Below are 25071 nucleotides of genomic sequence, written 5' to 3'. Positions count from 1 at the left end.
CGGCAGAGAGTCATTCACTGTCTTTTGGGATAAAATCATATTTTCACTAAAAGTTGGTGACTGGATCACCTGTTTAGACTTTTACCGATCTCCTTTGTGTCTGTCAATTTTGTTTTCCTATGTTTTAGTCAGTTTTTCTGTTCTCTACCTCTGCATTCAAAGTCCACGTGGATCTGTTTTTGGTTTTTGAACTAGATAGGATTTTAAAGGATCTGATGAAGATCAGTATATAGGTGCAGTGTAGAGATTAAGAAAGCTAAACACGGTAAAAAAACAGTTCACAGCATGTTTGTGTAGTACACTCTTATGCATTATCTTTTGAAAAGATTGGGCAGATGAAAAGCCAAAAGCCAAAAGTCAGAATATTTATGTGACTTATCACAGGATACAGAGCTCAGGTACTGATGACTCCAACACAGTGCAGGGTCCTGAAACCTGGTCGCTTTCCAAAAGCATAGCTTCTCTTATGAACTATGTGGGGTTGCTGCTTTCTCAGTCAAGAAATATTAAGTTTTCTTAGGCTTCTTTCATAAAGAATTTCTCACAGGTAAATGCAAGATAGAATAAGGATTAATGTTATTTTCCACCATGCTGCTTCTTGGTAAGATATATTAATGCTTTAATAGAAATGTTAATAATGTTTTATATTTACAAATAGAAGTTTTTAATATTATATCTTATATGAAGTGATTGTTGATTTTTTTATTATGCAGGACAATAAAACTGCTTTATATTGGGCTGTTGAGAAAGGAAATGCAACAATGGTGAGAGATATCTTACAGTGCAATCCTGACACTGAAATATGCACAAAGGTATGAATGACATTTCTGTTCTCTTAGCAATACCTAGTGCTGAATGTTAGTACTACGTATTTTTTTCAATTTTTTACAGTTGTTTGATATTAGAATTATACTGATTTAACTGGAAATGTTCTGTATTAAATTAAGGAGTAAGTTTATAACCTTTCAGGAGTTGTGTGTTCACAGCAAAATGCAGTGTGTAATTTATTTTAATTATTATTTAATTTATTTTAATCAGAAAATACAGTATCAGCTCTTCATAAATTGTGGACAGATCATTTCCCCAGAATTATTTTATGCTCCTGTTGTTTGGAATGCAGAACACATTTCCTTTTAAAAGATCATTGTGTGTGGTTATTGGTTCCCCAAACCAACCACTTTTAGTCTATTTTACTCAAATCATGTGGAAAGTATAAAACTGTATAAGACTTTACTGATTATATTTGGCTTTACATGTAATAGTTGTCCATGGGGAAAATATATTTGGAGTTCTGGATTGAAATGGCAGGAATGAATAAAGCAAACTTACGGAGTCACCCGTAAGACAATCCTATTTCATCCGTTAGAGATTTGGAGCAGCATCTTCTAAACCAGTGATGGTAACCTCAGTGCCCTGGGGCAGAGCTTTTCCTGGGATACCTTCTGCTTTGCAGGTGGTGGCTCCTTGGAATCTTGTTTCTTTTTCTTTTAGACCTTTGTGTCAGCTACTGTGACCACACGTGGCTTCTGACCAGATTTTGCTTTTTCCTAATTCAGTGCTGAACTGTGGTCTCTTCTTATTTCTATTAATTTGATTTTGAAAGCAATTGTTAACTCCTTTGAGGTTTCCCAAAGGCATACTGCTTGTATCAGATTGTTTCCCTGTTATACACAGGTCCTTAGATGCACAGAGGCGCTGGTAAAAACATCTGACAAATCTAGACGCTGGCTTGCCTGGACATTGACAGGCTAGGTAGTGGGTTGCTTGGGTGAGGTGGTCAGAACGGGAAGCAGCCTCTGGAGGAGGTGCCCCAGGTGTCAGCGGTGGGCCTGGGGAAAGACAGTTAGTGGCGAGGGACAGAAGCGGCTGGTAAGGAGTGGGGCACATCTCTTGCTCTGCTGAGTGATATAAAAGTATTTTGATACAAGTGATTGGTTGTGAACGGAAAAGCACTTGTTAGTTTTTCCAACTATGTTTTCTTGAGAACATTTTCAATATAGACTGGTCAGATATTTGAATTCTTGACATGTGTGTTTATGTGACTTTAAAGATTTAGGAGTAAAGGTATTAATCTGGCAAACTTTCTTATCTGTGCCCACAGGATGGTGAAACACCTCTTATAAAGGCTACTAAGATGAGAAATATAGAAGTAGTAGAACTGCTGCTGGATAAAGGAGCTAAAGTATCTGCCGTAGATAAGGTAAAAACATCCGTGTAGAGAGCCGTTTTTTTTGAGGGCTGTAGGTAGACTGACTGTATATCCGGTGGGTTTAATGGGGGTCTAATTTTATTTTGTGGAGGGAGAGCTTACTTGCTGGGGCTATTTGTGTGGGATTTGGATGCTGTGAGATCTTCTTGGCTGTTCTGAGAGCATGCTGAGGAGTGGGCGGGCTCAGTATGCAGCAAAGCACCTGCTTCAGAGGTTCCCTCTATGGCTCAGATCAGTTATGGCGAGCTGCATTGACCACCATGCAAGGAGGATGTCATCAGGTGTGGAGCTTGTTCAGAGAAACAGGAGGAAAGAATCCAAAAGGGGCTGGAGAAGATAGACTCTCAAAGGAGACTGGCATTCATGTTCACCAGCAGGAGAGATGTTCTGCCATGTGTCCTTGCCTTAATTCTTTTAGAGGAATGTTCATATTTTCCAGAATAAATTTAACTCTAAATTGCTTAATACTTCATATAGAATTGATTCCTGGTTTTAGTTTGTCTACATTTTAAGCAGGTTTCTTTCTCTACTTCAAATTGATTTCCTCACAGAAAAGAAGTGAATTGATTTATGTATGAACTAAGAAATATAAATTTTTCCCTCTGAATATATAATATGATTTGGGCTCTCCTAATCCATAATAGATTGAAGTTTATCTTTTTATTATTCATGAGGCAATTAAACAAAAAACACAGAATTTATATATATTTGCCTTTTATTTTATCAAGAAACTTTATTAAAAAAAAACAAAAAAGCCTCCCACCTATTATTACCATATTAATGTATTTATATATGGTATATATATTAATATATATTAATACCATATTAATATAAAAGAAAATATAAAGAAAAATTTTAATCTTAAAAGTTAGGGCATAAAGTGAAAGAGAAGTTGTTGAAATTGAATATACTTAACTTTTCTCATTCTGCTGTTGACTACTTTCTGGCACTGGTCCCCTAATTTGCAAAAGGGAACCACTGGACTACGTGCCCTTTAAGGTTCCCTGTCTCGGACCCTGTTGTGTGTGCTTTGTCTTGAGTCAGCACATACTTGCTGAGAAGCACACATGATACCTGGGATGTTCTTGGAGTGAATGTGCGTTTATTCACACATACTTACAAAGGATGGATAAGGTGCTGTCCTGCTCAGATTTGGAATACAAACTTGTAAAAGTCTTGAACCTGGCTCTTCATAAAGGATTACATAAATAAAAATTCAAGAATAAAGATTAATGTTATTTTTACCTGGCCCATCACCAATCTCTGTTTATCTTTAGCATAAACAGGCAGAGTGTGTTGATGTCTTCTCTGCATTTTCAGAAATTTTGTGTCTGGCTGAAATGCCACTGATGATATTTCTTCCTTCTCACATGTTTGGGGATAAGAAATGGAGTTCAGGTGGAGAAATAAGATGATGAAATTCAGTTTAGATGTGTTTAGTTTGAAGGCTGAGACGTTCAGGAGGCCGTGACCGATAGGGCTTGAATTTGGGCAAGAAATCAAGGCTGGTGATAGGAATTTCACAGTTAGTTACCAAGAGATGAGAGCTACATGGGAGTGACTGAGATCATCAGTTTGGAAGACAGATGAAAGCTGAGGTCAAACTTTCCTTACAGCGTGTGTCACATTCTAGTTTGTTTTATGATTGTGCGTGTTTATCCAATCTCCTCCTGTTACATTGTAACTTAGTTAAGGCCATGGACTGTTTTGTCTCTCATCTCCATATCCCCCAAAGTATCCAGCTCAGTGCCTTACTATATAGTGAGCTCAATATGTAGCTGTTGTGCCATATTTAGAATGTAGGAAGGGAATCTAGAAAAGAAAGAAGTGGACCTGAGGCAGAAGAGGAGATTTAAAATCACGATCAGGTTGTGCTATACAAGCCACAGGAAGTGAGTGGGTGAGAACTGAGAATTTCATTTGTCAACTTGTGGGTCATTGTCTTTAAGAGAGATGTTTGAAGTAAAACGTGGAGAACACCTTGTGGACTGAATTTGGTTTTTTTTTACATATTAGTTTTCTTTCCTTAGTGTTGGATGCGAATACTAATATGATGGAGATTCTAATAAGGGAAGAAGGCAGGTTGATGTTAGGGAGCCATGAAAGCTGAGGAGAACGGAAGAAGTTGTAGTAGCCAGAGAAGGGTGGATTCAACATAGAGGACTCCGAGGAAGAGAATGTAGGGAACTAACATAATGGTGACAGAGGGCGTGGGGAAGGACGAGGTCGCCCGTGCTATTGGAATATCAGCACGGATTGGGAAGCTTTCTAGACAAATGGAGACCACGTTGATAAATAGAATATAAATTAGTTGGGGAAGGTGGTTGACATCTGTGGACAGTAAGTATCTGGATGATAGATGGTTACTAACCTGTGATGGAGGTGGATCCAGGGCCTGGGAGGAGCCACAAGGAAAAAGCCTGTTGCTTGTCCTCTTTCGTTCTAGAAGGCTGTGGGAGAAATAATACCTGAGAAAAGCTAGGGAAGGAACTAGAGAAAGAAATTGTGGGGAGGATACGGAGATAAAAATTCATATTATTTATACATTCTATATGAAAAATATGAAAAGTTCGGATTTTCTGTTATTTTATAGAAACATGAAAATTGTTACTCTGTATATACTATATGTAAGAAATGTGAAAGTTCAAGTTTCCTGTCACTATTTTACAGAAAGGAGACACTCCTTTGCATATTGCTATTCGTGGGAGGAGTCGGAAACTGGCAGAACTTCTTTTAAGAAATCCCAAAGATGGACGGTTACTTTATAGGCCCAACAAAGCAGGCGAGACTCCCTACAACATTGACTGTAGCCATCAGAAAAGTATTTTAACTCAGATATTTGGAGCCAGTAAGTATTGGGTTTTGTACCTAACTGGGCTTTTAAGAAATGAATGTCTATGAAAAAATTAAGAGACTTCCAGCAGTTCTGCATTTCTCACTTAACTGATGATTATCAAAGTTAAGAAAGTTATTACTTTACTGTAGAAAAATAACTTTTCCCTGTCTAAAGCTGTTTTGCATTATATTGTAGCATTCACATTAAGTACATTCAGAGTCAACAATCAGCTTTTAAGACTTCTAGAAATCTAGCCTGCTTTTCTAAAACTCTCTCCCCCCTGTTATTCTCTCAGGTGTACTTTGTGCTTCTATCAAAATGCACTGTTTTCAGAGTGTGGCTCTCTGCCTTTGCTTGTGCTGTGTCCTCTCCATCCCCATGAATGTTCCTGTTAAAATCGTCTCTCTCCAAGGCTGGAGTCAGTTGTCTCGTTCTCAGTGACGTTTTAACTGATCTGCCTAACCAGATACAATTTTTGTCTCATTTGAATACTTAAGCATTTGTGTTTATATTTCCTTTTTTAATACTTATTACATATGGCCTTTTATTTTGTTTCTTTTAAAATTTTCTCCCTTATTTCTTTTAGAATTTTCTCCCTTCCAGATTCCAAGTTATTCAGGGCAGGGATTCTTTCCTCTTATCTTGTATTCCTCCATAACATCTAGCACATAATGCCTTGAATGTTGTACTAAAATAGTTTTTGCTTGTAAAGGACGCACATGAGAATGTAATCATTTACATGTGGTCTTTTGAAATACGGAACAGTTTTCTACTAGAGTTAAAAAAGAGACATGTTAGTCCCAGAAACCAACAGGAGATAGTAGAATCCTGCCACCTTCCAGTTTAGCTGTTTACTTACATAAGCAAGTATGATTCTGTTCAACATTATGAGTTGTATTTTAAAATATTTTTTTCTGTTGATAATCACACATTAACTTTTAAGGATTAAAACACGAATACAGTAGAAAGTGCAAATTTCCCATTGTCCTGTATCTCCTAATTTGTAATTGTTTGAATGACTGGCCAAGATTTTCTTTATATTTCTAAAAATGTTTTATACTATGTATATAGCCTTAAAAAACTTGAGATACTATAATATAAAAATTTTAAATAATGAACTATACCATATTTTAATTGTTGCATAATCTTTCATTCTAAGTTCTAATAGTACATTCAGTTCTTTATTGATGAATATTTGGTTTGTTTTGCTGTTAAAAGCTAGTGCTGAAGTGAACATCTTTTTTGTATGTATATCCGTTAACTCTTATTTTTAGGATTATTTTCTTGGAATAAACTCCCAGAAGTAGAATTGGCAAGTCAGTGGATGTTCAGTTTTTTTTTTTTTTTTTTTTTTTTTTTCGGTATGCGGGCCTCTCACTGCTGTGGCCTCCCCCGTTGCGGAGCACAGGCTCCGGACGCGCAGGCTCCGGACGCGCAGGCTCAGCGGCCATGGCTCACGGGCCCAGCCGCTCCGCGGCATATGGGATCCTCCCAGACCGGGGCACGAACCCGTATCCCCTGCATCGGCAGGCGGACTCTCAACCACTTGCGCCACCAGGGAGGCCCGGATGTTCAGTTTTGATAGACTTTCCAAAATGGTTGTAACAATTTCTCCTTTCTTAGACCGTGTATGATAGTGCAGTTTCCTGCAACCTTGCTAAAACTGGATATTTCCGGCTTTCTTAAGCTTTCTAATCAGATCAATAAGAAAACATTTCATTTTAATTTGCATTGTAAAATTATTAGTGAGATTGAGATCTTTTAATATGTTCATAGGCTATTTGCATTTTTGCTATTTTCCTCTTTGTATCCTTTGCTGTCTTTTTTCTTGAGTTTTTAAAATTATTTAAAAATTGATTTTTGTGTCTTTAAGGATATTGATCCTGGATCCAGCCTATATATTGTATCTCTCTCCCTTGCTTATTCTTTGTTTATGGTGATGGGGTTTTTTAATTCCCCATCCAAAAGTTATATAAATTTGTAGTTTATTTGTTGGTCTTTTCCTGCAGTTCTGCCTTTAGTATTATATTGAGAAAGAAAGGCCTTTTCCACACAAAGATTTTTATAGTTTTTTCTCTTATATTTTCTTCTAGTGCTTTTATAGTTTTACTCTTTACATTTAATTTTTTAATGTTTCAGAAACTTATTTTTGTTAAAATATGAGATGCAGAGTTTTAATTTTATTTAAAAAAATGGATGGCTTACTTCTCCCAACACCACTTACTAATTCATCCTTTCCCCACTGGTTTGAAATGCCATGTTAATATCCTGTGTGAGTTCTGTGATGTTGTAATTATTGTAGCTTTAGAATGTATTTTGATTCTTTTCCAAAGACAGCTACTTTTTGGTAGTCTTTAAATTATCCTTCCTAGCTATTTTTACATGTTCTTCTTGCTTTTCAGCTTTTCAAAATACTCTCATGGAATATTATTATTGGAATTGCCTTCAAGTGGTAGATTAATTTGGGGGAGAATTGCTCTTTTTAAGTCATTGAACCTTTCTGCCTGGAACCATAGAATGTCTCTTTTTCTCTGGTTATCTATTATGATTTTCACTAACATAGCCTTCTTTATATAGGTATTATACATATTAAAATGATTCTGAAGAACTAGTTACTGTTTTAATCATTTTATCAATTCTAAAATGTACTTTACTCCACATTTTAGCATCCCTGAAGTTGGAATACGTCTTATAATTGATGGGTAAGAAAGCATCGTGTCATACTTGGCAGCACTTTTTCTTTCTTAGTCGTACATAATAATGATGCATCTTATAATTAGTAGGTATCTTAAGTTCTATGAAATATGGTATTAACTTAAGCACCTCTGAACCTATTTTTACACAGGTCTAACCATTTAAAATAAGTGTTTTTCCTCAATTTAGTAAACAATTAATAAATGAAAATTGATGCTCCTTTTTAATAGTAATGTCTTTAATGCAAGGATATGATGTGTTTATAATTACAGGACACTTGTCTCCTACGGAAACAGATGGTGACATGCTTGGTTATGATTTGTATAGCAGTGCCCTGGCAGATATTCTCAGTGAGCCTACCATGCAGCCGCCCATTTGTGTGGGGCTGTATGCACAGTGGGGAAGTGGGAAATCCTTCTTGCTCAAGAAACTAGAAGGTATGTTTGTAAAAAGTCTGCATATATAACAAAGTTTTCTCTTGTGTATTTTTTTTTAAGTAAAGAAGAATAGAGTTTGTTTTTTTTTAAACATCTTTATTGGAGTATAATTGCTTTACAATGGTGTGTTAGTTTCTGCTTTATAACAAAATGAATCAGTTATACATATGTTATACATATACATATCAGTTATACATATACATATCTCTTCCCTCTTGCATCTCCCTCCCTCCCACCGTCCCTATCCCACCCCTCTAGGTGGTCACAAAGCACCAAGCTGATCTCCCTGTGCTATGCGGCTGCTTCCCACTAGCTATCTGTTTTACGTTTGGTAGTGTATATATGTCCATGCCACTCTCTCACTTCGTCCCAGCTTACCCTTACCCCTCCCCATATCCTCAAGTCCATTCTCTAGTAGGTCTGTGTCTTTATTCCCATCTTGCCCCTAGGTTCTTCATGACCTTTTTTTTTTTCTTTCTTAGATTCCATATATATGTGTTAGCATATGGTATTTGTTTTTCTCTTTCTGACTTACTTCACTCTGTATTACAGAGTCTAAGTCCATCCACCTCACTACAAATAACTCAATTTCGTTTCTATGGCTGAGTAATATTCCATTGTATATATGTGCCACATCTTCTTTATCCATTCATCTGTTGATGGACACTTAGGTTGCTTCCGTGTCCTGGCTATTGTAAATAGAGCTGCAGTGAACATTTTGGTACATGACTCTTTTTGAATTATGGTTTTCTCAGGGTATGTGCCCAGTAGTGGGATTGCTGGATCGTATGGTAGAATAGAGTTTTATGTATGGGTATGTGGTTGCTCCTCCACACCATTATTTGAGTTCTCTTTCTAAAACAGAGATCCAGCTGTGTTATAGCATACTTAAAACCCCTTCGTAGCACATTCCCTGCGAGTGCAGTTTATAACCGTCCTACCCAGGCCCTTCACAGACTGTCAGTTTGCGTGAGCACCCCTGCCGGGACTGCCCCCTGTGTGTGCTCAGGGCTGTAGGCGTAGGGGCTCTCTGCGCCCCCGCGAGCCCACTAGACCCTTCCTGAGTGGCCTCCTCTACTAGGAGCTTCCTGGACAGGTCCCCCACCTCCCCCAGCTAAGCCCCACTCCTTTTGTTTGGCAAAATCTCACTCGTTCTTCAAGGACAGGTGTCAGTATTGCCCGTAAAATTCTTGCTAAGTTTTGTAGTAAGAATGCCTTGTTTAGCGCTCATCTGGACTGAGCACACACCTTTAAGAGCAGTGATCCTTAAATGTAATTGGAGGGAGAAGGGGTGAGGAGGATCGGAGAGGAATGGTGGTGCTAGCTAGGTATAATAGTTTGAAGACACATAACAGAGTAATAGTTTTTAGTTTTATATCTGGAAACAGTACCTTGTTGATTGTGTGATACAAACCACAAGAATAAATATCAACAAAATCTTGACAGATGGGAATATACGAAAGAGGATTTTGTGCATTTTCAGTAGGAAGCAAGAGAGTGGGTAGGTCAAGGGTCAAGGGTAGAGGTACCCCTAGGGAATGAGATTCTTATCAGAAGAGAACATTGGTTAAAATGGTTAAGTAGCAGCATTCTATCTAGGGACTTGGTAAGTGCTCAGTAAATGTTTATATTGAAAATGTGAAATTTTCAAAATGTTTGAAGTTGTATTTCTTAAATAAAACAGAAATAATGTTTTCATATTAATTTCTCTTTCAGATGAAATGAAAACCTTTGCAGGACAACAGATTGAACCTCTTTTTCAGTTTTCATGGCTTATAGTATTTCTGACCCTGCTCCTTTGTGGAGGGCTTGGTTTATTGTTTGCTTTTACGATTGACCCAAATCTTGGAATAGCGGTGTCACTGAGCTTCTTGGCTCTCTTATATATATTTTTTAGTAAGTCTTTGCCTTTTGTCTTTTTAAAAAATGTAGAGAATGTCAAAACTCATTGTTTTACTTAAAATTGTATCTATATCTTTCTCCTAAAGTCTGTAGGAGGTTTTCATAATTAGGTGAGAAAATTGATTTTTTGCTATTTTGTAAGTTGGCCTAGAGGAACATTGTCCCCAGCCTGGCTGGTACAGCTTTAAAAACTAGTGCATTATTTGTTAATATTGAAGCAGAACTTTAATTTATTATACTTTCCCCTTTATATGTTAATTAATTATTTATATTTAAATCTTTTTTGAAAATAAGTTTTTATAGCTGTCATGACGTGCTCTTGATCATTTTGACCATGACTGTAATTTTTATTTTATCTAAAAGCAAAGTAATAAATATATATAATCCCTGTTCTCGGGAGTGTCTTCAGTTGCAAGAAAGGAAATAGATTTACCTTTGGAGGAACTACTGGTAACCTCAGCATTTGCAAGTAGTGATAAAACCAGTCTTTTACGTTTGAATCTGAACTAAGGGTTATGTTTCTGTTTAAGGCATTATCTTTCTGATTGTGTTTCTTATGTCATATTTTAGTCAGCTTACTTTCCATTTTTCACATACCTGATGTATGTTGGGGGAGGTTAATTAATTGAGGAATTCTTTGAGGAGTAGTTAGGAAATGGAATGGGACCATGAAAATTATGTAAGTCTACCCATTACTACTTGATACTTGACTGTTTGGAGAAAAGAGGCTGCTTGACTAATGATTGTTCTGGATAATTTTGTTTTAAACCGTGAATTTCAGTTGTCGTTTACTTTGGTGGACGAAGGGAAGGAGAGAATTGGAATTGGGCCTGGGTCCTCAGTACTAGATTGGCAAGACATATTGGGTATTTGGAGCTCCTCCTCAAATTGATGTTTGTGAATCCGCCTGAATTGCCAGAGCAAACCACTAAAGCTTTACCCGTGAGGTGAGTTGGTCCCTTTGACAGAAGTAACTTTTAATAAGATGAAGCAAGTAAAAGTTTATAATGCATCATTTCTCAGTGTATATTCCAAAAAAACATTGGTCCCTTAAACTTTTTAATGTGAGAAATAAAGCAAACAAATACTCCCTGGTCAAATCTGTGTGGGAAACACTTCATATTATAGCTCCCTCTTGTACATTAAAGGATCAGAGACACCTTTTCATAAAGAAATCAATTTAACTTTGATTTACCAAATTTTATTTGAGCATAAACCCATGTTCCCCCCTTATGACACCTGTTATCATCCTTTGGACAAATTTGAAAAACGTGCTGGTCTATTTGAAAAGAGTGAAAGGAGTCTTGGCATCTCTTTACATCAGGGTGTAACTTTGGCAACTCAGCTTGTGCTCCGAGCTGCTTTTTCCTCACCTGTGGAAATATATTTACCCACTCCTCTAAAATTATTTTTAATATCAAATAGGAAATGTATGAGAAAACAGTTCAGAAAAGATGGGAAACATGTAAGTCAAAGAGTAAAGGAAAGCTAGAGGGCTCCAGAGGAAAGTGAAATGAAATAAAAAAAAAGTTTAGAGAACTGAAAGCAAAAGGAATTTGATAGAAATTAGTAAAATAATTAGTAATAATTAGTTAAATATGCACTAAAAGATTAAGAATTTAAAAATTATTATAAGATAAAATATGTTTAAGTTATGCTGAAAGTAAATAGGCCAAACCAGATAAGACATCAAAACTATAATATAAGAGAGAAAGATAAAAATAAAAGCTTACAAGTAATTGGCATATAGGAGTATTAAGAAAAGGATTTAAAATGAGAAGTTAAAATGAAAAGTGTAAAAAGAAAACACGCAAAGTGTAATAAAAGAATTGGAGAAGATATTTTTACATAAAATAGAAACACTTTAAATTAATGAGATGGTATTTTTTAAAAAAATTAGAACAATTAAAATAGCTTGCATATACATAGTACAATGTGATCCTAGATTGTATTTTGAAAGCAATGCCTATCTACAGGATTGAAATGAGAGTTTAGTTTAGGGGTAGAAGGGAGGAAAGGAACTAATGCAGAAATAATATCCATTCAGAGACTCAAAATACAAATAATTCAGCTACTTTGCAGAACAACTGTGAAATGAATATTTTATAGCTTCTTTCTAAATCCCTGATAGACGTTTAAGCTATAAATAAAACATTCTAAAGCTTGAGTTTTTAAATGGCATTCAATTCTTAATTACTGTAATATTTTTTCAAGGTTTTAATCTCTTCAGTTGGTGCTTAGAAAACTTTCTTTGTGCAGCATTTTTTGGCTGATATGGGGTGTCACCTTTTTTTTTTTTTTTTTTTTTTTGTGGTACGCGGGCCTCTCACTGTTGTGGCCTCTCCCGTTGCAGAGCACAGGCTCCGGACGCGCAGGCTTAGCGGCCATGGCTCACAGGCCCAGCCACTCCGCAGCATGTGGGATCTTCCCAGTCTGCGGCACGAACCCGTGTTCCCTGCATCGGCAGGCGGACTCTCAACCACTGCGCCACCAGGGAAGCCCTGGGGTGTCACCTTTTCATAATTTTAATCGTTGTATCATGAGATCTGTTGAGATGTCTCATTCCTTGGCTAAGCTGTTATAATCTTTTTCCCTTTCTGCCTTTAGTCAGAATTACTTCATATAAGTCTACCACATTTAACTTTTGTTGTTGCCTTTTCCTGAGAAAAGTATATAAGACGTTAGAAATGGAAGATACCTAATTACAAGTTGTTTTCCCTCCTTAGAATTTTAAAAACAACATTTTGAAAGAGACATGAAGAAATACAGGCTAAATGATAGAGATAACATATGTTGAAATCGTTTCTTTAGATAGCTGAGTAACATTTTCTTTCCCCTTTCCCCAAGGTTTTTGTTTACAGATTATAATAGGTTGTCCAGTGTAGGTGGAGAAACATCAATGGCTGAAATGATTGCCACCCTCTCGGATGCTTGTGAAAGAGAGTTTGGCTTTTTGGCAACCAGGCTTTTCCGAGTATTCAAGACTGAAGATACGCAGGGTAGGACCTCCTTCTCTTCTTTGTGTGTATGTAGGGCTTGAGGATGGGATAGACGAAAAGCATGAAAACATGAATTGAACATCAGATTTGTCATATGCTGTCACCGTAATGATTGAGATTTTCTGGATGCTTGACATGTTAAAACCATTTGTTGTATTACAGGTAAAAATAAATGGAAAAAAACGTGTTGTCTCCCATCTTTTGTCATCTTCCTTTTTATTTTTGGCTGCATTATTGCTGGAATTACTCTTCTGGCTATATTCAGAGTTGACCCAAAGCATCTGACAGTGAATGCCGTCCTCATATCAGTTGCATCGATAGTGGGATTGGCCTTTGTGCTGAATTGTCGTACATGGTGGCAGGTGCTGGACTCTCTCCTGAATTCTCAAAGGAAACGCCTCCATAATGCTGCCTCCAAACTGCACAAATTGAAAAGTGAAGGATTCATGAAAGTAAGCACTCACTGCTTCTTAGAAAATAATCCTGGGAGTTTCTTGGTGGTCCAGTAGTTAGGACTTCGCGCTTTCACTGCCGAGGGCCGGAGTTCAATCCCTGGTCGGGGGGAACTAAGATCCCACAAGCCGTGCAGAAAATAATCCTAATGTGAATATGCTCCCCATGACCATGGAGCTTTAGGGAGTGTATTCTCTAAGTGTTAAAGCATTGCATTTGTTTTTAGTTTTACTCTAGATTTTTCCTATGAAAATACATACGTGAAGTGGGAAAAGTTACAAAAATAATGTATTTTTATAAAACAGACTTTTATAAGATACTCAGAAAGTTGCAGATTATTCCACAGTTGGTAATTACTACCTAATAACACAGGTTACTCTAGAGCCTGGTAGAGTAAGCAGATTGAACCACCAGAACATATAAGATAGGAACATACTTTTAGAGCAAAAAAGGGCTTTATACAGTTATCTGCAGCCCCTTACTTTGATCAAGGTCACATGCCATCAGGGAGTCAAATGTAGTGTGGTATTTAGATTATTTGGATTTGCATTCAAATATGTCTTCTGACATTCAGAGCGTGTGATCTCAGCAAGTAAGTCACTCAGCCGAGTTTGTCCTTTTAAAATGGATGTGACAGCGTCTACCTTATTGTAATAAATGCTCTAATTTAGGTGAAGCACTCGCTGCAGTTTTAAGTGGAACCACAGCTGGCAGTGAGGACTTTGGGTTCCTTTTCTTCCTTTAGCTGACTTTCTGTCCGGCTTTCTAAGAAATGTGCTTAACTTTCTCAGATTCCAGTGCTTTGTATCCTTTCTTTTGCACAGGTTCTTAAGTGTGAAGTGGAATTGATGGCCAGGATGGCAAAAACCATTGACAGCTTCACTCAGAATCAGACAAGGCTGGTGGTTATCATCGATGGGCTGGATGCCTGTGAGCAGGACAAAGTGCTCCAGATGCTGGACACCGTATGTCTGAACCAACTTGATACTTGTCATTGTCACACATGTGGCAGCTGAGAGGAATCGCTTCATGAATATCTCAAGTGGAGTTTGAATACTACTTCTTTTGTAAAAACAACCATATTTTATGCAGAAACATAGCAAGAGTAGAAGTTTCATCACAAGCAGATTTAAACAATTCTAGCTTAACGGCAGTGTGAGGAAAAAAGTGAATAGAGGGTCTCTAAAGTCCATAGTGTGACTCCAGCTTTTCTTTGCAGATAGTTATGGTTAGAATAGAGTTAAGGGTAGGGAAACCACAGAATTTGTAGAGTTCTGTTAAAGTAGGGCACGTCAGTGGCTCTCTGTAAGGTACGTTATAAACAGCAGTATGTAACTGAGGTCGGAGACCAGTGTGGCTAGTACGTCATATATATTCATGAATATTTCTTGTGTGTTGATCTTACCTCTTATGTAGACCATAAGTGTCTGGAAATACGACAGGATTAATTGTTTTCTTTGGAGATTTTATCACTGTCAAATGTTGAAAAATTGTCAGATGGTGACAAACCAGATTGCGACTTTGGTAAAATTTGTTTTCATATAGAATAATACTTGAATGAAAAGGAAATGTTATTTTAAAAATATAGTCACCAAAGGACAACACAGATTTTGAAGAGGTGTTTTATTACTTTGGATAATTTAAAATTTTTATCTTATCATAACTATACATTTCTTCTACTGCAGGTCCGAGTTCTGTTTTCAAAAGGCCCATTCATTGCTATTTTTGCAAGTGATCCACATATTATTATAAAGGCAATTAACCAGAACCTCAACAGCGTGCTTCGTGACTCAAACATCAATGGACATGACTATATGCGCAACATAGTTCATCTACCTGTTTTCCTCAATAGTCGTGGACTAAGCAGTGCAAGAAAATTTCTTGTAACTTCAACAACTAATGGAGATATTCCATGCTCAGATAATACAGGTAAAGATCAAGTTCCTCAGGTACTTTGGGTTTGAAGTAGTTCTATAGTTTTTTATGGTGCATCTCCTTTTACCTTGAAAAATATTGTTCATATTTCACTACTCTTTAAATATCACATACAACAGGGTTTTAATACAATGGTGCTTTCTTGATAAATTCTTTAAGGGTTGCAGGAAGATGCTGACAGGAGAGTTTCACAAAACAGCCTTGGAGAGATGACAAAACTTGGTAGTAAGACGGCCCTTAATAGACGGGTAAGTTACCTTATGTTTTGAGCCATTTGTTTGTATTGCTATTATTTAAATAAAACCAAGGTGATGCCACGTAATATTTTATAAATACTGCATTGAGCTCACCAAGTAAATTTTATCATTGGATTTCCTTTCAGCTTCAGGTGGTTTTTCAAGGAATGTCTGAACCTAGAGCCATAATAACTGTAAATTATATAGGAGTGCCTGTCCTCTCCCAGCCTGCTCTCAGCCCAGGTGCCACTCCAGACTCCAGACCAATTGAATCAGAACCTCTGAGAGTGAGATTTTAAAGCTCCCCAGATGATTTCATCGAGGGTTAGAGAACCACTGGGTTCATTCCAGGTCAAGTTGTGTTCATTCCAGGGACCCATGTCACCATAGCTGTAAGGGAGAGAGAGGCGCGTAGTGTGAGAACAATCCCTTGCTTTGTTTTCCTGTTGGCCTTCCTCCTCCCCCGATGTTTGTGAGATGTGTATTCTTCTTTTTTCTCCCCCACATAGTGATTTTGTGCCCTTCCCAGTCCCTTGGTTTTCTCCTGGAACACGGTAGTTTCCCTGTCCTACCCTATCTTTAGGAGCCTTCTTTTGTAAAGAATAAGGGAGTATTACAAGGCAGGAAGATGTCCACTTGCAGGTAAGTTATGGTGATAGTGCTGCTTAAGGATGGCTAGGTTGTGCTAGCATTAGCGCAATTTATGTCCCCCCCTAGTTTGCTAACATCAAGTTGGGACATTTTACATTTTAAAAAATGTGTCTTCAGTGATATTTTGACTTTATTCCTCTACCATGTACAAGTATGGATGTGAAAATAATATTATGAATGACAGTTGACAACTCTAACTTAAGAGCAGGGTGTGATTTTCAGTTTTGACTTTCTCTCCTGTGAGTCTGGATTCCTGGGTTCCCTGTAATTGTATCCACACTCCCCTGTCTCATGACCTTAGGTGAGAACGCACCTCTGTTGTGCCTCTTCCTCCTCAGATTAGATGGGGTTCCCCACCCCACCCAGGAGGGAGCCTTTAATTCTTATGCAGATGTGAGGATAGTTAGAGTAGCTGTGTCACACGTTTAAAAATAACCTAAAAATCAAGATGCTGAATCCTTAAATCTAGACGAGGGGTCATTTGCTTTATTATTTCAGGGTTCCTATAAATACTGAGCTCCTGTAAGAGTTTGAGTCGAATTTTCTTTACACAATTCTGCTTATTTATGATCTTCAAGGCATCGAGCTTTCTCTGTACAACTATAAATCAAAATACATCTGAAGCTAAACCATAGCATTTGATGCAGTTGCTGCTAATATTACTTTATAACTGTTCTGTAAATATTCTGCCTCAGGAAGTAATAATAATACTTTTTATTACTATATAGTCTTCCTCTTTGACTAAAATTTTGGATTGTTTTTGTTGTTGACATAAACATATATTAACTTCTCAAAAAGCCTTAAGTTCTCAGGCTCGAAGTATGGGTTCACTGTTTCAGGATACTTACCGAAGAAGACAGATGCAGCGCACGATTACTCGGCAGATGTCCTTTGATCTTACAAAACTGCTGGTTACAGAGGACTGGTTCAGTGACATAAGTCCTCAGACCATGAGAAGATTACTTAATATTGTTTCTGTGACAGGTGAATTTTGTTTTCTTACTGTTGTATGGTAGATAATAAGGTTTAACATTAACAAAGCAATTCAGTTTCAGAAACAAAAGGTTGTACTAGGTTTATATGTTTACACTGCTGAATACCAGTTTTATTTGCATTAAGTGTGTCTCATAAAACCAATATTAGCTTTGACAATGAAAATCAACTACCAGTTGTCTATTGTTATTTTAAAACTCGATGATTTAAAAATTTTTAAATTTCATCTCAGCTTTAATTTTTCTCTTTGTATAAACATAATTTTATGCTAATTTGTATAACTGAGTAAAATTAATTTATAATTTAAAATGTTGAAATTCAGATTTTACATGCTGCTCTTTCTGTTTTCAAATGATATATATTTTTTCTTTTTTTGTTGTGTTAAATGAAATACACATAAAAATTTATCACCTTAACCATTTTTAAGGGTACAGTTCACATAGTTGTGTAGCCGTCACCACCATCCATCTCCGTCACTCTTCATCTTGTAAAACTGAAACTCTGTACTCATCCTCCTGCTCCTCTCCCCCCAGCCCCTGGCAGCCACCATTATACTTTGTCTCTATGATTTTGGCTACTCTAAATACCTCATATAGTTGGAATCATACAATATTTGTCGTTCTGTGACTGGCTTATTTCATTTACCACAATTTCATAAAACATTTTTTGTATTCCTTAAAGGGCGATTACTGAGAGCCAATCAGATAAGTTTCAACTGGGACAGGCTTGCTAGCTGGATCAACCTTACTGAGCAGTGGCCATACCGAACTTCATGGCTCATATTGTATTTGGAAGAGACTGAAGGTATTCCAGATCAAATGACATTAAAAACCATCTATGAAAGGTACTTTATCTGACCTCTTTATATTTAAATTTATCTTAAACTGAGTTGACTTTTCAGAAGAAAGTTAATGCATATAAAGCAAAATGAATACAAAATGTATAAAATGTAGAGTTCTGGGTTCAACTAATCATTCTCATTAATTCCGTTATAATTTGGAGTTGTATTAGCACAGGTATATATCCCATTATGTAAAATTTACAGCTTTATTTGTCTCTATTCTTCCTTTCTCAAGGTAACCTATATGATGAAAAATGTTTCATAGTCCTGTTAGCTCTGCAAAATGCAAACCTTAAAACATTATTATTTATTTCTATTTTATTTTTTATTCTAAGTGTCTTTATAGAATATTAAGGAGGTTACATTTTCCAAATCATTAGTGCCGGTATATTCACAGCTTTATATCTGGAGGATTTGGGGAACTGTGAATACTGGCTGGAAAACATTCTTTGCATTAAACAATAAAGGATTTATAAAATATATGAACAATTTATTGTTCTTTTATAGAACAATGAATTGTTCTATAAAACAATAAAAAGAACTATTTTTCTTTTATAGTCAGTCATTTGAAGTACTTTTTAAATCTACTTCTGGTAAAGAAATTGATTACTTTTTCCTGGAAAGCCATACAGTTAATGCTCAGTGAAATATCAAGCATGTCAAGTTTTATGAGTTTGACTTTCTTGTCAAATAAACAAATAAAATTATAATCCCTTTTGTTTACCAGAATACTTAATACCTTCAAAGTTTTCAATTACAACTCCAAATAAAAATACCTCTTAGAAAAAATACAATACAAGGGAACTATACAATTGTATAAAACTTGGTATAATTGAAACTATTATTTTGAACATGTAAATGAAATATTAAATCTAACGAACCATTCAGTGTAGAGTTTATACATTAAAACTTTTAAGATTCCAAGTAATTTTTCTTAGAGTATTGTCAGCATGTGGTTTTCATTATTTTCCAATCCCCACTTTTCATGTACCTATTTTATCTAATATTTTCTAGGTGAATAACTGATTTTAGAATATAGAGGCTGGTTGTAGTATTCGTCTACACACTTGAGCTCTTGTAGGTTTTGCTGCTTAATTAAACAGATTGAATTCTGTGAGCTATGTCGAGTGGGTGCTCTCGTAGATGGCAGCGACACACAACTACCATGGGCCTGTGGGGCACTGTCACTGATTGCATCTGCTCTTTGATGGTTTAGAAATCATCTTCTTCTTATAAGATACATGACTGGTTTTTCCCTGGGTTGTGCAGTAAAATATTTCCTGAATAAACGTTTGCATCATAGCATAGGTGCTGTGTAATAATGAGTGTTTGCTAGATGAGCACAGTTTTTGGTTTGATACACATAGGACTCAAGTCAGTCTCTTCACCTTCCTTTAATTGAATATAATGCTTAGAAGTTTATTGTGTCTCAGGAGTCCAGGAACATTGATCAGTTGCTCACATGTTAAGGACCGTGTGCTGAGGGTTCCCAGCACTGGGCCCTCTGCATGTTCTGTGAAGAGGGTGAGTAATTGGTGAAAGAAGGTCTGTGTCCTCAGGAAATAGAAGCAGGAGAGATGTGAAAATAAAGAGTTTTTAAAGCTCTCAAAAAAATTCCTAATTGAGTTCACTCGAAAAAAATCTACTAAGTGTCTGCTACTTGGGGGCCCTGCTCCTGATGCTGGAGGTACAAAGGCGACCAGGTAAATATATGTTTACTTTTTGATCCTATAATCTCACGTGTAGAAATTTAAACACACACCTCCACAGTTATAAAACTGGTTATACAGGGTTGTTTATTGTGACCTTACCTGTAGCAGCATAATTTAAATGCGCATTTATAGGAACATTGGTTGGGTAAATTATGCCACAGCTACCATAATAGAGTACCTTGTAGCTGTAGAAAATGAGAAAAAACTATGATTTGATATGGAGGAATTTTCAGGATATATTAGTAAGTGAAAAATGTAAAGTGCAAAAGAGTATATAACATGTTTCTGTTTGTATAAGAAAGAATGGGGAATAAGAACATCTGTATATACATATGTAGGTATATATTATTTTTTATGAAAATATAAAACAAACCCATGGGACGGGTAAGCCAGAAACTAATAAAAATGTTTACCTAAAGAGGATGCTTAGATGGGGAATGAGATGTCTCTGAATGTACATTTTTATGTAGTTTGCCTTTCATATCATAATCGAGAAACAAAAAGGATGGGAAAAGCAAACCCTAATATTGAATACAAACAGAAAGAAATGATCCTAATGGTACATGAAATTGAAAATACAACCACACAGAAAAAAATTAATTCAAACACCTTTGAACTCAGTTCTCTGATTCTTTATTCTTAGTATAATATACCGAAGACAAAATTAACTGCAAAGAAATCTTGAGCTTAGCAGGTTTGTTGCTGATAATAGTATTGGTGTTATACTCCTGAAATCCTTTTGAATGTATCATAGGATAGAGTAAAAAATGAATTAATAGATATTTTTGGAAGCCGGTGTTTTCCGTATGGGCGAAGGGATATACAAATATTGAATGGAAGAAATTAGGAGGAGCACTATGGTAGTAGACTGGATTTGGAGATATTAAATATTAACTCATAATTTAAAATGAGGTTTCCTCTAGTTTTGCCCACCAAAAGGGAGCAAAAATACCCCCAAATTGTGAGCACATCTGGTACCTAGATCTTGGTTTCTGATTGGGACTCCTTGGAGAAATGGCTAATTCCAGGTCTAAGGCAGGGAAAGCTCGGGGAGCCTGCATTGTTGTGTCAGAAATCAAGGAAGGAAATGTTCAAAGACAGTGAGGTCTGCACAGAAGGGCACAGGACTTAGCTTGAAGGAGCACCTTTCAAACTTGGGCCCATTTGAGAATCACAAAGAAAAATGATGGTAATGGATTATAACATATCAACAAAAGAAATCCAGTGAGTCCATAGTAATACTTAGAAGAGAGGAAAAAGGAATAATTCTTTGTTTTAGGAGAATGAGGTAAGTGTAGAAGGAATGAATGAAATAGAAAAATTATCGTTTTTTAAAATCCCCAGTATGATAATTGATTCAAGCAAGGATCATCGGTGGTTGCAGAAACCACTGGAGGAAGGTTGTTGGGGAGCACAGGAGGTGCACATGGTCTCAAAATATCACCCCCAGGTTACACATATAATCACAACGAAGACACGTGCTTGCAGTGGCGAGATCTGGCTGTCACCCCATTTTTAATCAAATAGTCAAGCCTGGCATCATTAATGGGGTGCATAGCATCATATGCCACTAGATAAAATGCGGTAGAAGGTACCACATCACCTTTCTGGTATAGTTGCCAGCCGTGTTGTACTATGATTCTAATTCTGAGGACGCAGCCAGATGAATCCGGAATGTGGACCATTCTACAAGACAACTGGCTTGAATTCCATATTGGTGACTGGGGGAGACTGAAGAGATAGCTCCCACAGCCAAAATGCAGTGTGTGAGCTGTGATAGGGATCTGTATCAGAAGAAAAGCAGGGCACTGAAGGGCATCTTGTGGGCAATTGGGGAGGAAGAATTTTTGAATTAATGTTAATTTCCTTAGGCATGGTAAGGGTATTTGGGGGAGGCTCATGCTGAAGTACTGAAGTGTGAAATACACTTTCAGATGGTTTGGCAAAAGGAAAGTGTATGTATGTGTGTGTAGATACGCATATGTCTGTAAGTATACCTGTGTATATATTATGTGGATGTGTATACATGTACATATATATGGGGAGGAGGGAGATAGCAGGTGTATCGCGACATGATGTTGACAGTTTGTGAATCTAGGTGAGGCGTGTTTGGGAGTTGGTTGTCCTGTTCTTTCACCTTTTCTTTGACTTAAAAAGACATTTTACCGCAGTGGAAAAGCACAGTAAATAATTAAAATATAGGACGATAAATGCTATGATTTGAGCAAATAAAAAGAGAGGAGGGATACAAACATGAAGGACCTGGTTCGTATTAAGAAAGTTTTCTCTTCCCGTTCCTTTTCTCCACAGTGATTGTTCAGTAAATATTTGTTGCTTTGTTAAGAATTTTACTTAAGGACTTAGTTTACATTAAATGAATCCAAGAACTGTATTCCTTAGTGCACTTATGTGGTTTTAGTAACCTTTACACACATGCCACGTGTAATTGAAAATCATTATGTATATATACATAGCTCTATTGAAAGCTTTAAAAAAAACCCTACCATTTTGTTTCATGGTGGCAGGATGAATCACAAACCACACTTTATTGATTGATTGATTCTAATGTTAGAATCAGCTGGTACCTCTAAAAGGCATGGAGCAAGTGGATGCAGACGGTGCAGTGTTCATTAGTATTTTAAGACCTGCAATCCACAAATGCCAAGAAGCCAAGTTAGCCAGTTCTGATCCTGTAGGAAGTAAGATGGACAGTCCATCAATGAGGTCAAGTATGATTAGAATCTGAAACTCTTGGGTTAATGAACTATTCAGGTGAAAAATCATATATAGTTTAAAAAATTTTTTTAAATGCACAGTGTCTAATTTCTTTGCAGAAAATTTATCTTATTTCTTCTGCATGTTGTCAAACTATATAGAAAATATTGAGCATGTTTTTATGAAAGTGAGCTTTTAACTTATCATTGGCAGTAATTTAAATTAGAAAGTCATGGTTTTGTAGTTTTCTAGTTACTTTTTTGCTGGGATGGTTGTTGGAAGACAAAAGATATAAAAAGGATGAAGAGTATTTCAGTCTCATTTTAGATATTATCATTTGAATAAAACATGCCTTCCTGAAATCTTGTCTCTTTTCTTAAAGAAACCAAGATGAGTAGGTGTGAGACCTCATGGCTTCCCTTGATTTTTGTTTATCCATTCTAGTTAATTTTCTTCATTTACTGTGTATTTAGTGTGAGTTTTTACTATGGGTCAGGGCTTAGATTGTTGTCCTTTGTGCTTTCATGCATTCCAGGGGCTGGCTGAGCACGTGGGGTACACAGAGAGACAACTATACAAAGCATCTTAGGCCCTTGAGCAACTTACACACATATCTACACACACATACATACACTTTCCTTTTGCCAAACCATCCAAAAGTGTATTTCACACCTAAATACTACAGCATGAATCTCCCCAAAACACCACTACTTGCCCCCCCCACACACCCTTTTTTTTTTCTTAGGCCATTAGAGGGTGTATTACATACAACATATCTTTTGTCCCTAAATACTCAAGTGTTGAGGAACTTATATTCTGATTGAAGGTAAAACGTACATATTTGAAACAACTGGAAGAAAGTAAAAATGTGATGGCTCAAACAGCCAGTTAACAGGTTTTTATCAATATCAGGCTAAAACATTGCCTTCTGGATGATAGAAAACTCTTCAGGCTAAAACTGCTGTTATTTGCTAATAGGCAATTACTTGACCTTTTAAAACTTTCACCCTAATTTCCAGCATTTGAGCCTCAAGCTTATATGACTTCCTAATATTCAAGGAAACTTTCAAACATTTATATTTTTAATTAATTAATATATATCTTACAAAAGAGAATGTATCACCTGTAGTTTAAAGATAATAGTAATTTTTCACCCTGTTCATTAATATATCAGTAGAACAGTTGTCAAAGAAATGCTTTTGGGGGGGTATTTTTAATCATATAATAAAAATAGCTTGGAGTAAATTTTTATAGGGGGAATATTTTATTTTGTTCAAATAAATATAGACTGTTATATATTGGAGGTATAATGAGGTAATGGGAACTTTGTTTTGCCATTAAGTTAATCTCTTATTTTGGACTTCACCTCTTGGTGGGCCTGCCACCCATGAATGGGTTGGATTCAGGGTGACTTTGAGATGCCTTTTTTTTTTAAAAGAAATAATTGTGTCCTATATGCCTGCAAATACTTACAAAGACTGCTTTGTAGCTAGTCTAAGGAAGAGAAAAAAGACAATGTAGTAAGAATCTGAGAATTCATTAAGGAATTGACAAAGTAATTTAAGATGATTTCTTAATGAAAAACTATAGGAAGCCAATTTGATCAACATTGAAAAAGCATATATTGGAATATGTTAGAATAACTTAGATGACTGTTTCTAGTTAACCATAGTTGAGTTCTCTGATGCTATTGCTTGTCATTTGAATAATAAAAAGTGTTATTTACAACAGACAAAAAACAGCAGTATATAATTGATATTCATTTATTTTATTAAAGAAATCTGATTTGGTGAAAACAATCAGAAAATAGTATTTTTAACACTAGTAGTAAAATTTTTTTAATCCATAAAAAGCCTCATTTATTTTTATAACAATTTGATGACACATCTGCTTGATTTATTCAGCTGAAAAAGAAATGTTGGTTCTTGGTGTTTCGTAAAATTGCTTTGTTAAATTATTTTCTAAATTGTTCAACTTTTAACAAATGACATTTGATACTAACACTGGAAAGCAATTTCAGCTAATTAAGTAGATCCCTCTGTAAACCATTGGAACATTAAGATGACATACTGTTCATTCAAGATTATTTTAATTGGTACAATTATTGTAATTTTCTGGCAATTATGTGTTGAGCTAAAAGCTTTTGTCTAGATCATTTGAGGGCTTTTTTTGTTAACATACATTTAGTAAGAAGAAAGGGAGTAAAATAAAAACTGTAGATAAAGATTTTCTGTCTACTTTTATTACAGAGTTTTAGACACCATTGAGATATTTTAGTATAAAACTTTATTTCTGATATTTTTCAGTAAGCATTTTAAGCAATGATAGAGGTTTTTTAAAAGATCAATTTAAATAGCTTTCATGAAGATAATGTTTCAAATTTCTGTTTTGACACTTCTCAACCAGCCTTTTACTTAGGATGATGTGGTCAGAATTAGTTTTGTGATAAGGATAATGC

The 25071-nt window shown here is 36.1% G+C and overlaps 1 protein-coding gene across 6 annotated transcripts in view; it reads left to right on the top strand.

Annotated features, from left to right (window-relative positions):
* The window catches only part of KIDINS220 (kinase D interacting substrate 220), a 92353-nt gene that overhangs the window by 28015 nt on the left and 39267 nt on the right, over nucleotides 1–25071 (top strand). For all 6 annotated transcript variants that reach the window (XM_060116858.1, XM_060116859.1, XM_060116862.1 and 3 more), the window contains 13 exons: nucleotides 714–812; nucleotides 2102–2200; nucleotides 4880–5057; nucleotides 8012–8176; nucleotides 9893–10072; nucleotides 10860–11025; nucleotides 12926–13077; nucleotides 13240–13529; nucleotides 14355–14495; nucleotides 15216–15459; nucleotides 15625–15713; nucleotides 17192–17336; nucleotides 18027–18189. In XM_060116858.1, the coding sequence (XP_059972841.1) occupies nucleotides 714–812; nucleotides 2102–2200; nucleotides 4880–5057; nucleotides 8012–8176; nucleotides 9893–10072; nucleotides 10860–11025; nucleotides 12926–13077; nucleotides 13240–13529; nucleotides 14355–14495; nucleotides 15216–15459; nucleotides 15625–15713; nucleotides 17192–17336; nucleotides 18027–18189 (2111 nt within the window). The remainder of the gene's footprint in view (nucleotides 1–713; nucleotides 813–2101; nucleotides 2201–4879; nucleotides 5058–8011; nucleotides 8177–9892; nucleotides 10073–10859; nucleotides 11026–12925; nucleotides 13078–13239; nucleotides 13530–14354; nucleotides 14496–15215; nucleotides 15460–15624; nucleotides 15714–17191; nucleotides 17337–18026; nucleotides 18190–25071) is intronic.

This window comes from Mesoplodon densirostris, chromosome 14, assembly GCF_025265405.1.
Source record: "Mesoplodon densirostris isolate mMesDen1 chromosome 14, mMesDen1 primary haplotype, whole genome shotgun sequence".
Lineage (NCBI taxonomy): Eukaryota > Metazoa > Chordata > Mammalia > Artiodactyla > Ziphiidae > Mesoplodon > Mesoplodon densirostris.
Note: the sequence above shows the minus strand (reverse complement) of the source record. Positions and strands in the feature narration are given on the sequence as shown.